Below are 18,256 nucleotides of genomic sequence, written 5' to 3'. Positions count from 1 at the left end.
CATCCCGCAACAAACACAACAACCAGTTATTTGGTCAATGTAATCTTGGATATTTAGAGATTGACCAAAGTTTTAGATTACAACCCGCAAAGAACTACGCAAGTATAATACATTTACGGTGTACGTTTCTGTAATTATAGTGTACCTATAAAGAACGTACATGTGTAGGTATAAGGGAACAATGTGTTACGTTTCGGTAATAAGAGGTAACAACCAGATATGCAACCTGCAAAGAACTGCGTAAGTAAACTGAAGTTACAGCGCAATTTATATGCGAAAATATGCGACGTTTGGGGAATAAAGTGTGACCCTGGACCACAAAACCAGTCTTAAGTGTCAATTTTTCTAAATGAAGATTTATAGATAATCTGAAAGCTGAATAAATAATCTTTCCATTGATGTATGGTTTGTTAGGACAGGACAATATTTGGCCGAGATACAACTAGGCTATTTGAAAATCTAAAATCTGTATAAAGATTGTTTATACAGTAGGTCATACATACATTATATATCAGGTTATATAGCAATAAACATGGTGACTGTTTTATTTAATTCAAATATTGTTTGAAATTTACTTTAGGCCTACTGCTGGGTTAAATGAACCCAAAATGGGTTTTTAAAATCACACACAATATGACAACAGGCAACAGATAATAAAAGATAAAAATACAGTTCATAAAAAACAAAGCAACTCCATACTTATACAGCTTATATAGTTAAACCAAATTCTTAAAAGAATCTTAAAACAAATTTAAGATTTTGTTCAATTTGTTCATGTTTTCCACTGACGAAGTTGAACTATTATGGCCAAACCATCAGGCCAATAAACACACAGTAATACACACTGAAAGTCAAGATTAAACACTGTAAAATGTAATAAGTTGACTTTACTTATAAAAAGTGAGGAAACCGATTGCCTTAAAATTTCCAAGTAAAGTAGAGTATTAATGTTTAGTTGACGTAACTTAACACAATTTACGACTGCCCATACTATGATGTGTTCTGGATGTGAGGAAAGGATAACCTTTTCAGTGTTATGTGAACAGTGGATGCAATTTGTTTGTGCCCAAGAGTGAATTGTTAATTTTTGTAAATTCATGCAATATTATTATGGCAAAATGGGCATGGTGAATTGTTCATTTGATAAATTTGAATTGAACTATTGTGTACATTTTGATTGTTTCTTTTAAAATTATGCTGCAGTTTGTGTGTTTTCTTTTTTAGATTTTCATTGAAATGTTTTCATTTTCATTTTAAATCTTGTGATTAAAGTATATTTCATGTAAAATGCCCATTGTCACAGACTCACCAGCCACCTACACTTGATCTCAGTCACCAAATGACTGATTACGGACACCTGATCCCACTCACCATGCCCTATATCAGTATACTCACCTCATTCCCTCGTCGGCGGGTCTCAAGGTTGCATACCTTTCTTTGCGCTCACCACTTCTTTGGATCCCCGTGGCTCTGTGGCTGTCCCTGGAAGAATTAAGATAAGGACTGTTATTCCTCAGTTTTATGAGCTTCAGTGACTGTTTATGTTTGAACTTACCATTTTGAGTCTACCCTCAGTTTGTGATAATAAAGAAACTCTGAATCGTTCTTCCCTTGTGTGCCTCTCAATCCAGTTGTGACACCCATAAGTTTCAAACATAATTTTTTTAATATCATAAACAGAAAATAAATCGCATAATACAATGATACAAATAACTATAAACAATTATATTACACAAGATTAATGTTTTTTAAATGGTTAATATATCATTATAACATGCATACATATGTAAAGTACGACATTTTGTGTGTAATAAAAGCAAATGACCTCTTTAAAACCAAAGGTGGCGCTACTCTGTTAAGAACATATGCTCCGCCCCTCACTTCCAGTTCTGTGATTGCGGTTCTGAAACTGCTGGTGCTGAGGGGTCTGCAGCTGGATATATCTCGGCTTTACTGCTCATCAGTCACTCATCAATGTTGTGAGAACATACTCAGACAAAACCCTCCAGTTTTAAAAGAACACACATTAGTTTCAAAAATTTCTCTCCTCTTCGCTTCGATTAGTTTTCTTGTATTTTCGATACATATTCCTCTCATGAGGACTGCAAACACCGACTCGGATCCGGATCGGTTTCCAGTTCGCACTCACCACATTCAGTGGTCCAGTTTTACAGGAACACACTCCAGACAGTTTCAAAGTTGTCCCTCGTCTGTGCTTCGATTCTCCTATTTTTTCCACACATGTTCCCATCTTAAGCACCACAGACACGGATTTAGTCGCACACAGAACCACTCGCTTATGAACTCGCTTGACTTGCTGCATGCTCTCTTTCACGTCCTCCACATTCAGCATCATAGGGTTACTTATTACTGATATCAACCCAAATTGAGATTACCAGTGTTTTTTATATGTGTAGACTATAAAAAAAAAGTGCAGATAAGTTTTTGCTAAATCGCTTGCAAATATAAGATTGTTGTTCGGTCATACATACCAGGTAATATTAGAATGGGTACCCCTTAGTTTCAAAATACTTACAGTATAAATAATTTGTAATTTTACAGGTTGTTACCCCTTTATTCCCCAAACGTTGCATATTATTCCCTTTTACCTACACAGAGGTACTGAAGAGGTGCACTATAATTACTAAAAAGTTACGCTGGAAATTCTGTTTACGCACGATGTAGGTCGCAGATTGTAATCTAATTCTAAAGCGTTACCTAATCTTGCTCTTTTTGATTATGTAAATGTTCTTGCACAGATGCCTTTAATCGTAAATAGACCATAAATAGTGATATGCAGGAGTTACATTGTATGATCAATTTATAATAGTATAGTAAAGTAAATAAGATGAAGGCCGTGTAGAAGGTTGGGTGTTTATGATAAGACCTTACATCTTCAGATAAATGTTCATGGCCGTGATGAGATACGACTCATAGGAATTTCAGGGGGATTGTTGAGGAGCTGATAAAGCCAAAGTTGTATTTGTCAACCAGACCGTGTGTCACATGATCTATTTTTAACTTAAATCTGTGCACCTTTAAAAGTAATCTATCACTGTCTGGACTAAAAAATAGTTTTTCTGCTGAAGAAGAAGTATCATGATATAACCAACAAGACATGCATGCATCTACTATCTGAACCTGAAAATGTTCAAGCCTTGATTGGTTAATGATTGATCCTTCAGCCACGCAGTGTGTTGTAGGTCTCTAAAGTATAGCGTGGTTATCACATGAACTAAAAGATAGTGGTAGAAATTCAGGCAGTTCACTTGGTGATACACCCAAGAATGACGACTTAACAACAGACATCATATTTAGTCATTAGTAAATCTTACATTCAAGCCTTATAATCATGTTTACACTTGCGGCTAAAAGTGCTACAAATCCATTGATTCTGATTGGATTGGTGCATTGCAAGTATGTGGAGGATATATATATATATATTTTTTTTTTTTTTAATGAAATGAAAACATTGTTATGTGGTTAAAAGTTGAAAAATGTTAACTCTTCCAGAATTTAAGGGGTCAAGATTTGGCTGATGTTCCTGTTAGCTCCTGCTAACACATGCCATAACCCTCTCTCCACTGACAAACATGCAAAATAGCTTTGTATTTCCAAAAATATTGCAATTGCAATTGCAAAGTTTTATTATATTATGTTTATGATTATTTTTTAAATTAGTTTATTTATTTATTTATTTGCTGGCTGTAGAAACAGTAGTTGCTATAAGGTCTTGGGTCTTATGGTCAAATTAACTGTCGCTCTTGCAGGGAAAATACAGTCATTTCAATGGTTAATTGTGCAATATGTTTCACGCAAATTTGCTTTGATGACTAAGAAAAAGCTGCTTGGTTTGTGTAACCTGTGCTACATACATTAAGGTCACCAGAAGTGCCACTTCCCCGGGACACGTTCAGCACAGGATTTCTATATTGCCTAGCTAAAATAACCAGGAGTTGATTGTTTGTGTTGTGCCGACTGATCGTTGTATGACATCAAAGTACCGTGAGAGCTATAAAGCAGAGCAGACGGCTCTATTGTGGAATAATATCTTGTTCTAGCTAATCAAAACAGCCTTCCTTAACCCATAAGTGCTATGCTAAGCTAGTAAGCTAAACTGTTAGCTTGCAAACTAAGCCTGAAATGTTTAATTTAACCATTTTTACCTATGGTAATTTAATGTGTTATGCAATTATGACTAAGAATAAACAGACTATAAAGCAGTTTTTGGTATAATCAGGCACTGAACAGAATACGTTTCTCACCCAACAGAATCACTTAAGGATATCCAGTAAATGCTCATGAACCCTAAATTTCATTTGTCATTTTCACTTTCTTTTGTCTTTAAGCTGCAATGCCATGTAGCACCCCAGGGTGTCCTTATAACCAATGTTACAGTGTGTACACTAATGTTTGGACCATAGTTTGCAGTAGTGAATCTTTACAGGCCTAGTTGACTTAGCGAGACACAATAATTAAGATGCAGGTGATGTGGCTGTTGAAATGTCCTCTTAGGCTTTACAGGAACACAGTCTCACACTTCCTTCTAAAACAAGTTGATCATTAATGACTCTCAATCTCAGATTTTTGACAACTCTAAGTCACAAACACACTTTCAGAATTAACTCAGAGAAGGTCACACCCATCTCTAGATGCTCATATATAAGTGAACATGTGCACATGCACCTACGATCAGTCACACACCTGCAGGTGAGCGTCTGCATCCTGGTGACTTTACCATCGTGTCAGAGAGGGACGCAGTGTGCTGCTCCACCGGCCCCCTTCGAAAACCATCAAAATGGGTGAAGATTATTTTGGATTCTCTTGGGTTCGCAATGAGAACAGAAGAAATTTCACCATATATGTTAACAATCCAGCGGACATCTCAGTGATAGTTATCTATTTTCTGGTGGTTCTGGCTGTGGGAATATGGGTAAGTGGTCAGTAATTTCTATCCACCTGTGAAAGATTTTTGTACCATTGACAGACTTTGTTAACCTTGTGTCAACATATGTAATGATTGTGTGAGATAAGTCTAAAGACAAAATGAGGATGGTGACTGATTTCACAGAAAGTCAATAATAAAATGCATTTTTGCATGTTGTTTTGAAAAAAAAAGTCAGAATCCTTTAGAAAAACAGATTTTTAAAATACTAATACTAATACATATAATATAATTAATATGCAGTTTTTCAAGTTGTTTTGTAAAAAATTCTAAATTTAATCTTTGTTCACATCATCTATAAAATATAATATAATGCATTTTTACATGATATTATTTGCATTATAATATATTTGCTTTATATAGCATCCCCCCCAAAACAAACAAAATCCTTTAGAAAAATGTATTGCTCCAATGTTAACTTTCTTGTTATAATTCTTCATATGTGATTGAAAGTAATTTTTATTGGTACTTGTATTAGTTAAAAACTTCATTTTTAAAATTATTTACACATTTTTAGAAATTAATTTCAATTTTTTTACAAATTTTGTATACAGTGCATTTCAGTATTGTCAAATCAACATTAGAAAGAAACAGTAACAACACAACACTTTTTTTACACTGCATTAATTACTTTACTTTATTGAGGGCATTGACATTTCTGGGATTTTGGGATTTTTTGTGGCATTTTTCTGTCTGTATTTGCCCATCTGAAATCCATATAATTTTAAAACCTCTTTCAAACATATTTAATCAAACAACAAACAAAGCCACTGAACACCAATCCATTAACCTTCGAGTCCATAAATGTGATGTGTTTTTATGGAATGTGTCTGATCCTTGTATAAACTAATATACAATTTTGTCTAATATTTTAAGTATATAAAAGTGTATGCTGAATTTAATACCTCTTTCTGTCCAAAGGCAATGGTACGGACCAATCGATCCACAGTAGGAGGCTTTTTCCTGGCTGGCAGAAGTATGGTGTGGTGGCCAGTAAGTAAATTGACCAAATGGTGCTTTAAACCTTAAAAGCATCTTGTTTTGTACTCAGAATGTGATGGACATTGACGAATTGAGATGGCTCGATCAATAGTGATCAATCATTGTGCTAAATGTGGTGAATTTCTGTCGTAATGTGCTACGCAAGACTGAAACAGCCGTAAAAGTAGGAGCTGATTATGTATCTATCAATAGCATGATGCGTGATTTCACATTATCACAGATATGGCATGATAATGACCCTAATTGCCCCTCCATTTCAGAACCCTGATATCATGATAGGGTGAATGAAATCTTTTATGGTGCCATAATGCACTGATACCAGATGCAACCCACAATTCATTACAGCTGAAAATACTGATATGCTTTGCCAATGTAGTTTTTATGGAGCTGTCGTGCTTTGGTCCATGCTAAAGTTTTCACCTTATACCCAATTTTTAAAGGTTTTTATTTGTTATTACAAAGTTCATTGCTGTAATTGTTGTTGTTTGAATTACACCTCTGTTCAGAAGAAGCAGTGTTTATAGATTATCATTATGGTGATTGTATTGCCAGATATATTCAAACAGTAGACAGTTAATATATTCTGTAGCAATACAGTTCCCACAATTACACAATTACAGTTACACTTTTGTAACTTTTAAAAAGTGTAGCAGATCACTTACATTTAATTTTCTGTTCAGTTCAAACCCTTCTATGAATATCAAATGTGTGTATATAAGTAAATATATTATTTACCCCCCCCCCAGATTGGAGCTTCTCTCTTTGCAAGTAACATCGGAAGTGGGCATTTTGTGGGAATAGCAGGAACCGGAGCAGCTGCTGGTATTGCTATTGGAGGATTTGAGTGGAATGTATGTTAAAAATCATTATAACTATGATATTTTAATATTTTTGATATGTGGCAGGAATGTTTTAGCCTACTATTTATGACTATAGGCCATTAAAAAAGAAAAATAATATTCTGTAAGTACAGGTCCTTTTCAAAAAATTTGCATATTGTGATAAAGTTCATTATTTTCTGTAATGTACTGATAAACATTAGACTTTCATATATTTCAGATTCATTACAACACAACTGAAGTAGTTCAAGCCTTTTATTGTTTTAATATTGATGATTTTGGCATACAGCTCATGAAAACCCAAAATTCCTATCTCAAAAAATTAGCATATTTCATCCGACAAATAAAAGAAAAGTGTTTTTAATACAAAAAAAGTCAACCTTCAAATAATTATGTTCAGTTATGCACTCAATACTTGGTCGGGAATCCTTTTGCAGAAATGACTGCTTCAATGCGGCGTGGCATGGAGGCAATCAGCCTGTGGCACTGCTGAGGTGTTATGGAGGCCCAGGATGCTTCGATAGCGGCCTTAAGCTCATCCAGAGTGTTGGGTCTTGCGTCTCTCAACTTTCTCTTCACAATATCCCACAGATTCTCTATGGGGTTCAGGTCAGGAGAGTTGGCAGGCCAATTGAGCACAGTAATACCATGGTCAGTAAACCATTTACCAGTGGTTTTGGCACTGTGAGCAGGTGCCAGGTCGTGCTGAAAAATGAAATCTTCATCTCCATAAAGCTTTTCAGCAGATGGAAGCATGAAGTGCTCCAAAATCTCCTGATAGCTAGCTGCAATGACCCTGCCCTTGATAAAACACAGTGGACCAACACCAGCATCACTGACTGTGGGTACTTGACACTGGACTTCAGGCATTTTGGCATTTCCCTCTCCCCAGTCTTCCTCCAGACTCTGGCACCTTGATTTCCGAATGACATGCAAAATTTGCTTTCATCCGAAAAAAGTATTTTGGACCACTGAGCAACAGTCCAGTGCTGCTTCTCTGTAGGCTTGACCTGGGGAATGCGGCACCTGTAGCCCATTTCCTGCACACGCCTGTACACGGTGGCTCTGGATGTTTCTACTCCAGACTCAGTCCACTGCTTCCGCAGGTCCCCCAAGGTCTGGAATCGGTCCTTCTCCACAATCTTCCTCAGGGTCCGGTCACCTCTTCTCGTTGTGCTGCGTTTTCTGCCACACTTTTTCCTTCCCACAGACTTCCCACTGAGGTGCCTTGATACAGCACTCTGGGAACAGCCTATTCGTTCAGAAATTTCTTTCTGTGTCTTACCCTCTTGCTTGAGGGTGTCAATGATGGCCTTCTGGACAGCAGTCAGGTCGGCAGTCTTACCCATGATTGCGGTTTTGAGTAATGAACCAGGCTGGGAGTTTTTAAAAGCCTCAGGAATCTTTTGCAGGTGTTTAGAGTTAATTAGTTGATTCAGATGATTAGGTTAATAGCTCGTTTAGAGAACCTTTTCATGATATGCTAATTTTTTGAGATAGGAATTTTGGGTTTTCATGAGCTGTATGCCAAAATCATCAATATTAAAACAATAAAAGGCTTGAACTACTTCAGTTGTGTTGTAATGAATCTAAAATATATGAAAGTCTAATGTTTATCAGTACATTACAGAAAATAATGAACTTTATCACAATATGCTAATTTTTTGAAAAAAAACCTGTATTTTTGCATATAAAGTAAACTACACTATGACTAGAAACAATATGATATTTTTATTGATATAATTAAAAAAAACAAAGAACTAATATTTAATCATTATTTTTCTTTTCAACACACAACAAAAAATTATTACAAAATTGTATTAATTAAAAAAAATAATAAGCATTATTATAATAATTATTATTGAGGTAAGCTATTAATAAAATATTAAAGAACAAATGAATTGGTGTAATCTGTGTTATTTTAGTATTATTTATATGTTATTTTACTGTTTATTAAGATTTGGTATTTAATTTTTCATATTTTAGTCATTCTTATTTTCTTAGATATTTCCATTTAACTTTGTTTTTTTTATTTGGGTTTTAGTTTTAGTCATACTTAATTCATACATTTTTCATCTTATTTATTTTAGTTTCATTTAAATGAACAAAAATGATTTTAATAGATTTAGTTTAAGTTAACAGTAACAACACTGATGACAATGAGTCTAGACAGCATCAAACCGATGGACTCTTTTTCATTTGTTTCCTCAGGCTCTTGTTGTTGTGATTATTCTGGGATGGCTCTTTGTGCCCATCTACATAAAGGCTGGGGTATGCTAACATGTCTTCCTCCTCAACCACATTGCAGAACAAAGTTTTTCACATTTTCTAACACTGTAAAGCTGCTTTGACACCATCTGTATTGTATAAAGCACTATATAAATAAACATGACTTGACTCAAATATTGCTGACTTACACAACATGAATGTGCCAACCACTTTATCTTTGCGTTGTCATTTTTATGACCCTTTATTCTCTATATCTGCAGGTTGTGACCATGCCAGAGTACCTGAAGAAACGCTTTGGTGGGCAGCGGATCCGTATATACCTCTCCGTGCTTTCCCTGTTTCTCTATGTTTTCACCAAAATCTCTGTGAGTCCAAAATCTGTCCCTTACAGAAAAGTACTGGTATCACATGGTAATTGCGTGGTAGTTTGAGAGGTAGCTGACATACAATACTTGAGATACTCTGACACACCATCAGTAGTGTACCATGCTACATTCAATCGAAAATGATTTTAAACAGCATTTTGATACATCATTTATAATTATTATGAATGCAGACTACATGGATTATTTGTAATTAAAAAACACAAGGTCCTTATTTCTGAACTAAATTTTTTTTTTATGTTTGTCCAGTCCTGTTTACGTCAGATCTTCACTAAACACTGGTTGTAGTCGGATAGTCGATTTGAAATGGCCGTGATGTCCATGTGGAAATAGCTTTTATTGCCATATGTAGTCAGACTAAAGTGGGTTTATATTTCAAAGATAAGGACCTTGTTTTGAAACGAACAGTTCAAACATTTGCACCACTCCCCCGTTTTTTGTTCTTTTTTTTTCATCTTTTAGGCGGACATGTTTGCAGGAGCCATTTTCATCAACCAGGCTCTGGGACTAAACATTTACCTGGCCGTAATTATTCTGCTGCTCATTACAGCTCTTTATACAGTAACAGGTCTGTTGACTGGAAGACTGCACACTTTAAACTGACACATTGCACATATTCTACATCAGTGGTTCGCTCTATATATGTAGTGGCCATATATAAAATAGTAGTACATATTAAAGGAATTTAGGGATGTAAAATTTTTATATGGACTGAAGTTTTTTTTACTACAACAGAGACTGAAGTCCAGGGTTGTAGGACCACGCAGTGGGCTGCTTATTGTAGCGTGATGTGTATGTGTATGTGTTATGGGTAATTGCCCATACTGACAATAGATGATAAGTCTGTGCAATTCAAACTTTAATGCACTGCCACTTTAAACTTCTGCCATCCCCATGCTCTGTTGTGTAATAGATTTATCTCAGGGACAAACCAGCCCAACAATAAACTGTAAGAAATCAGAAATCATCCTACCAGCTGTAAATGTTTACATGAGCTGTTTGTATGCTTCTGTGAATGATAAAATACAGTTGCTAAGACTTTAGAGGCCCAAAGAGCCCTGCCTTGCAAACCATTTCTGAAATAAAATTCATTTTGTAAAGTCAAAAATATCATGGCGATACAACTGTCCTGATAGAGAAAAAGAAAATGTCATTATGAGAAATCTCCTGCTACTGCTACTTGTTAATATATATATATATATATATATATATATATATATATATAAAAAAACATTTGTCAGCCAATCCAAAGTCGTGTGGTGCAACCAACATTTAAAAAAGTACAGAACAAAACATAAAACAGGATATCATAGAGAACCCTTGCAGACCCCCATTACTGTGGGTGGAGGTCAAAGTTTCTTAAAATATCAGATAATTTGATATTTTATGTTAATTCACCCTCATGAAAAAGAAATTTCATTTAAAAAAGAAAAAATCTTTTGGAAATAATATATTGTATTATAGTATAGTGCGAAAAAAGTATGTGTGAATTGTTTTTTAGTCCTTTGTCTAATGCATGTTAATTGCAATTAATTTAAATTGATTTGTAATTAGTAATGATTAAATTGAATACATTTGACAAATATATTAACTTTAAATGTAATATCAAATATCACACTACAGTTAAAATGATATAATCAAGTCCTTTAGTATGTTAGTCAACACAAAAATAAGTGTACTTTAAAGCAAGATAATGATTTTAAGAAACAGCCTTATTTCATTAAATTGAAAATTTTCTTGACAATGTTATACATGTAAAAAATTAAGTCATTAATTAAACCGACACAAATGCCAAGCGTACATTTCTGCTATCATATTTTTCTTTCCCTTTCAGTTGCTCAGTTGATTTTCAGTGATAAACCTTCACGGTTTCTTTAACAGGTGGTCTAGCTGCAGTCATCTACACTGACACCCTGCAGACCATCATCATGGTTGTGGGTTCATTCATTCTTATGGGCTTTGGTACGTCTGTTCCCTTTTTTGCAATATAAATGCTTTGGATAAAAACCATCTGCTCAGTGAGTACTTGCTTCAACATCAACAATTTTCTTGCAGCGTTCACTGAGGTGGGAGGCTACGAGAACTTCAAAGACCGATACATGACTGCAATCCCGTCAGTGGTGGGTGTGAACATCAGTGAAAAGTGCTACACTCCTCGCGCAGACTCCTTCCACATCTTCAGAGACCCTCTCACTGGCGATCTGCCCTGGCCTGGACTGATCTTTGGTCTTACAATCCAGGCCGCCTGGTACTGGTGCACTGACCAGGTACTGATCCATTTATCAAGACTACTGACTAAAAGGTCGCTCACACCAAGGATGATAAATATAACTATAAAGATTTAATAATCATTCATAATAATTGTACAAGAGTAGAGAAGTCCATACCACATCTGTAATGATAACAACACATGGGAACAATATCATTGAATTCACTTTCAGAACATTTTTTTAAGTTGATGAACAAAACATTGCCAGCCAATTAGAATTCACCTTGAGCATTTAAAGTGGCAGACGTGTAATATATGTATCATTATAGTTATCATTCTTGGTGTAAATGGGCCAAAAATTTGTTCCAGCTAACAAAAAAGTTTTGAAAACATTATTTCTGGATGTTCTCTGAATATTCAAAACATTTTTTTTTTAACTTTTTTTTTTTTGGTTATATGAATTTTAAGGGAACGTTCCATCATGTGAACATTTTGAAACAAGTAGTAACGTTTAAAAAACATCCATCTGAAACATTCCTGAAAGAAGTTTCATGACCAATGTATAAATAATGTTTTTCTGCTAATGTTTTAAGATCATTATTAAAACCAGAAAACGTTCAAATAAACATTCTTTTAACGTCACAGGATGAAGGTTTGTTCACATCATGTTAGCCAGGTTCTAAAAAGTTCCCTGTTAGCTGAGTGGGTGGTGACAACTTTCTCGTGTTATTTTTTTATAATATTTCAGGCATAAAAAAGAAGTCTACATGTCCAACACATGGAAAGGAACAGATATTCACACAAATCTCTTCTGTGTCCACTTTAGGACCACGAACTGCACTTTTATCTTGAGTTTCTCAGGATGAACAGTGTGCTTCTTGTTTTAGTCAGAGTGAGTCTAAGCTTAAACAGACATGCTTTTATTTAGACCCCAGATTAGTCCCCACTGAGTATGATAAGACATACAAACAGCCAACGAGAAGCAGAAGCATAAATAGACATGGTTAAGTTAAACAGCCCATTAGCAAGACTCATAGTTCTTAAGCTTATCTGTTTCAGACTCCCATGTTTGGTTGCCCTAGATTTTTAATTGAGTGATTTAGGACACATTAGCCAAAAAAGATCCATATTTAAGCTTGAAATGATGCATGGAGATATAAACATGTTTGGGATTAATGGGATATTCTTTCTGTGACTAGAAAAAATGAGAAGAGTTTAATGTTTAATGAAGGATTTATTTATTTATTTATTTATTACATGATATCATTTCTATTTAATCTGCAGATGTTTGTTTTGACGAACAGTATTCGGTATTTGTACTCTGGCACAAACAGCCATAAAAGTTTATCATAGTTCGTAGTTTACTGTATAGTTCATATAGTTCACTGTTTTATTTGCATCTGCTTTTATTTCTCTATCATTCTAAATAATTTAAACCCAGGTTGCCAGATATGTTTTAGATGGCGAATCATGATACCGAAAATATATAATATAAAAAGTATAAGTATAAATACAATTTTCTACTAAGACAAGCAGAAAAAATCCAAAGAAATGTTTTAAAACTGGATTGATAATGATAAAGACTGTTACATTGTTTCAAAAGATTTCTCTTATTCAAATAAATGCTGTTCATTTGAACTTTCTGTAAACCAAACAATCCTGACAAAACTTTTGGTTTCAACAAAAATATTACAACTGATTTCTACATTCATAATAAGGAGAAATGTTTCTTGAGCAGCAAATCGTCATATTATAATGATTTCTGAAGGATCATGTGACACTAAAGACTGGAGTAATGACTACTAAAAATTCTGCTTTGATCACAGAAATAAATTACAGTTTAAAATATATTGTAATAGAAAACAGATTTTTTTTTTCAATTGTAATATTTGCTTTTACTGTGTTTTTGATCAAATTAATGCAGGCTTGGTGAGCAAAATGTCTTTCAAATAAGTGGACTAATCAACTGTGAGCAGAGAAATGTTCCTCTGGGTTATTCACACAAACTCTCCACCTTGTTTTAGGTGATTGTGCAGCGCTGTCTGTCTGCCAAGAACCTGTCTCATGTGAAAGCAGGCTGCATCCTGTGTGGTTACCTCAAACTTCTGCCCATGTTCCTCATGGTTTTCCCTGGCATGATCAGCAGAGTGCTTTACCCAGGTGAGAAACACTGACACCAACCTGGGTGAGAAGGGTGATAAACTGATTAACTATTTTGTATATCAACAAATTATGTTGACTGAATCTTGACTGAGTAATATATGGGGAAGTTTAAGGTTTGATTAGTCTCACACAAGTAGAATTTTGCTCATTAGTGTAAAGTGTGATCCACTTTTGTTTTCTCACAGAATATGCTAACAACTTATTTTAACACACAACTAGTTACTTAGACAAGCCTGATTAGCTAGTGTCTGATTAAGCAAGTATACAAATAATACCAAAATAACACTGGTTTCTTATGACATTTCAGGGCGGGTAAATCTGCAATTTATAATTCCATAACAATCACAGAACCAAATAATACCTTTAAATATAAGTAATGTGCAGCCATTTTTGTGACATTTTTTGAATGCATGCACATCAGAAGGTCAGTGAACAGTCAAAGACTATTAGTTAAATATTTTTTTCTCTCTGTGTGTGTGTCAGATGAGATTGCATGTGTGGATCCAGAAGAGTGTGACTACTACTGTGGAGCCAGTGTGGGCTGCAGTAATATTGCTTATCCGAAACTAGTGGTGGATCTGATGCCAAACGGTAAAGAATAATCCAATATTTCTATTTCTGTCTCTTACATTTCTAATAGACTGATTTATTTGGTGATATGGCTCTAAACTGCTGTGTGTGTGTTTATGAAGGTCTCAGAGGGTTGATGTTGTCCGTCATGCTGGCCTCTTTGATGAGTTCACTCACTTCCATCTTTAACAGTGCCAGCACACTCTTCACCATGGATATTTACACCAAGATCCGCCCCAAATCCAAGGAAAAGGAACTCATGATCGCGGGGAGGTATGTTTGTGTCTGTTTGTGTTGGGTACTGATTTTCTGAACCTGTGAGCAGAAACTGAGGTGAATAGGCTCTGAGAGGCTTGTGTTCATGTGTGCAGGGTGTTCATGCTGTTTCTGATCGGCGTGAGTATCGCGTGGATCCCCATCGTTCAGTCGGCTCAGAGCGGGCAGCTCTTCGACTACATTCAGTCCATCACCAGTTATCTGGCTCCACCCATCGCTGCTGTCTTCATCCTTGCCATTTTCTGCAAGCGAGTCAATGAACCAGTGAGTAAAATCTTCACATTTCATAGTTTTGTAATACTATAGTTTCCATTTTACTAGTTTGAATTTTTAGGACCGTATAAATCATATAGTCTTTTCACACACAATCAAAATTTTGCTGATGATTATTATGTTGCTTCACAATGTGTTAAAAGATGCTAAAGACATGCTAGCAACGTGCCAAAATGTTAATATTATGCTAAAACATCCTAGCTACTTGTGAAAACCATATATATGTACTTTTCTAAATGTTTTCTAAAAGTTTTTTGTGGTTTCTATAAACCATCTGCCATATTGGAACAGTCAACCCAGGAAATAGCTCATTGTAGTCCCTACCAGTCGTAATTGTAGGCATTTAACAGACATTTAAAAGATAATATCTCCTTATTTCAAACGTTCCAGCCTGGCTTTGTCAAGCCAACATCATGTTTGTCATCAGAATTAGTCATCTAGTTTTCTATCTTTTGACACATGTTGTTGATGTTTCCTCACAGGGTGCTTTCTACGGGTTGTGTATTGGTCTTTTGGTGGGTCTGGCACGTATGATAACTGAGTTTGCCTACGGCACGGGCAGCTGCGTGAGTCCCAGTAACTGTCCTACGGTCATCTGTGGTGTGCACTACCTCTATTTCGCCCTCATCCTCTTCACCCTGTCCTGTGTACTGATACTGAGCATCTCCCTTGTGACTAAACCCATTGACGACAAACATGTAAGCTCTTCTTACAGCTAAATTATGAAGTTCAGAATACTTTGATTAGACTTTTTTCAAAAGCATAATTTTTGCTCACATTTTCTCTGTCACGGACCCTCATTCTGTGGCCCCTTGTTGTTTCACAGCTGTACAGGCTCTGCTGGAGTTTGAGAAACCGCACTGAGGAGAGGATTGATCTGGAAGATGATGACTGGACTGATGATCAGGATTCAGATTCTATGCAATCAGAAGGTACGTCTCCATGATCCACCAAATATGTACCATAAGATAGCACTCACTATTTTTGTATGCAATATGCATCACATGGCTCAGTGAACAGACTGCGAGTGTGCCGTCTGATGCTGAGACTAGGTTGGGGCCATAATTAGTTGATTAGATTGTTGTTCTAGGAAAAACAAAGGATGTTGATTCAGACACATGCCTTACTTGTGGAAATCATGTTGCTCACATAATTTTAAAAACACAATTACATACTTTTAAAAACACTTAACAAATGTTTCTGTTTGTCTCTCGACCCGCAGAGGTGCACAATGATCCAAGCTGTTGGAAGAAGGCCTACAACTGGTTCTGCGGTTTTGATCAAGGCAATGCACCTAAACTGACTAAAGAACAGGAGGCAGAGTTGAATTTGAAGCTCACAGACACCACTGAGAAACCTCTATGGAGAAACGTGGTCAACGCTAATGCTATTATCCTCCTCACCGTCTGCGTCTTCTTCCATGGTTTCTTTGGCTGAAGATCACAGCAGTATCAACTAACTCTGTTAAGGATATTAGAGCTGTATTCTGTGGACAGAAATGTTACCTTATCAGTAACAAGCTAAACATGATTAATATGATTGTAAGAAGTTACGAAAGTTCCTCTTAAAACACTCCATGCTTCCTTATAATATCCTCCACAAAAACTTCCTTACTGCTGCCTACTGTTTTTTATTTGATGGCAGGAAGTAGAGTAAAAAATATTTTTGAGTTTCATCTTAAATCCAAGACCAAAACTCATAATAATTTCCTTGTTTTTCTTCCTCGTAGTCATGTCAAATCTCTCTTAGCTGCTACAGTATCTAATTTAACACATGCCTGACAGTTTTTTACTGTACATTTGACAATGTTTATCGCATGTTCTTCCTTTATAACTTTAACATATTACAGAGTAATAGTTTCAACTAATAATATGAAGTTTGAGTCAGCTTTGTTGTTTTTTCCCTATGAAGTCTTCTGATGCATTATGATCAAATCAATGCAAAGCCTTTTTCTGTGCCATTTTTAAGATGCCTCTCATCTACCAAACTTATTTTTTTTCCTATTATATTTTGGTCTTACTATTTGGTAAGTTTTGATTTTCTTGTAAGTATATTTTTGCCTAGGACAAACAAAGATATTTAATAACATTCATAGTTTTGCCATGGTATATATCTTGTACTCTGTAATATATTAATTTAACATTTTCTGTCTATATTGTAATAAAAATGAATGAATTTTAGTATTTATGTTTATTAAGATGCATGCTTGAAACAGAAGCATGTTCAAACGTAACATAACACTGAAAATAATGATAAACATTAGATTAGCGTCATGCGTGCAAACCCTTTCAAAGATAAGAGCTCAGGAGGAACGTTAATATTTAATTTAGCGTGAAGATACTGTTGATATATCTGAAATCAAAGTCCAGGGCCACTGGTTTCCTTCAGCAGCTCAAGATACAATGAGTGATCTATTGGTGTGATTCAATTATTAATTACCCAGAAGATAAAGGAAACATTAATTTGGTAGATGATTTTCGTATTTTAGAAAATTAAAAGTGTAGAGTGTAATCTGTTTACAAATTTCATAGTTATAACCAGAGCTGGGTAGTAACTGATTACATGTAATCTGGATTACGTAATCAGATTCCAAAAATTAAGTACTTGTAATCAGAGTAAATTACATTTTAAAATACTCGTAATCAGACTACAGTTACTTTTTTATGGATTACATGATTACATATCACACAATATCAATAAATTATTCATAAATCATTGATTCCCCCTAATTTCTGTTTTTCATCTTTTAAATGGTCCTTTCTAAAATAGTCTACCGAATATATACTTATTATATATGTATAAATAGTCCAGTCTTGCAGACATTCACACAAAGATCAGTCATTAGTCAGGAAATCATTTCAGGTTTAAGAAGGGTTTCAACATTGCATCAACTACTGATGAACACATTCATTTTTATTTGAATTATTACTCTGTATGTTTTTAAACCATGTATTATTAATTATAACTAATTAAAATGCACATATTCACGTTATTTCTTAGATACATGTAATGCAGGCATTCCAAAACTTTTTGTCATCTAAACCTTATTCACCAAATATATTTGGTTTAAGTACCCCTGAGATTTTAAAATAAATATTTCAATAATTAAGTAGCACATTTGCATGTTCACGGTTTCTTTGATGTTGATTAATGATCACATGGCATGCAGGTAAATACAAATATTTCATCTTTTTTAGTAAGTGTTTTATTTAAAACAAAGACTATAGAAACACAAAGACTGTTCACTCCTATACTTATGAATGGGAGAAACTGCAACACGCAATATGGAGGAATAGTCCCACGTTCTAAATGAAAGAGTCAAATTTCCCAAAGAAACCTGACCTGCCAATCCACATGCACAGTATAA

General features: G+C 35.0%; 1 protein-coding gene across 1 annotated transcript; it reads left to right on the top strand.

The window, feature by feature from the left end:
- Positions 1-4,644: 4,644 nt before the first annotated feature.
- Positions 4,645-17,048, top strand: LOC306865585 (sodium/glucose cotransporter 1-like). Its single transcript, XM_079410287.1, has 15 exons — positions 4,645-4,933; positions 5,867-5,938; positions 6,694-6,798; positions 8,998-9,057; positions 9,276-9,380; positions 9,861-9,966; positions 11,280-11,360; positions 11,454-11,665; positions 13,632-13,767; positions 14,254-14,361; positions 14,463-14,613; positions 14,712-14,880; positions 15,372-15,587; positions 15,716-15,821; positions 16,112-17,048. Exons 1-15 carry the CDS (start codon positions 4,799-4,801, stop codon positions 16,324-16,326), a joined length of 1,977 nt encoding a protein of 658 aa, XP_079266413.1. The 5' UTR covers positions 4,645-4,798; the 3' UTR covers positions 16,327-17,048.
- The last annotated feature ends 1,208 nt before the right edge of the window (positions 17,049-18,256 follow it).

This window comes from Barbus barbus (genome assembly GCF_936440315.1).
Source record: "Barbus barbus genome assembly, chromosome: 47".
NCBI classification, from domain to species: domain Eukaryota; kingdom Metazoa; phylum Chordata; class Actinopteri; order Cypriniformes; family Cyprinidae; genus Barbus; species Barbus barbus.
This window is presented reverse-complemented; position numbering and strand designations above follow the sequence as displayed.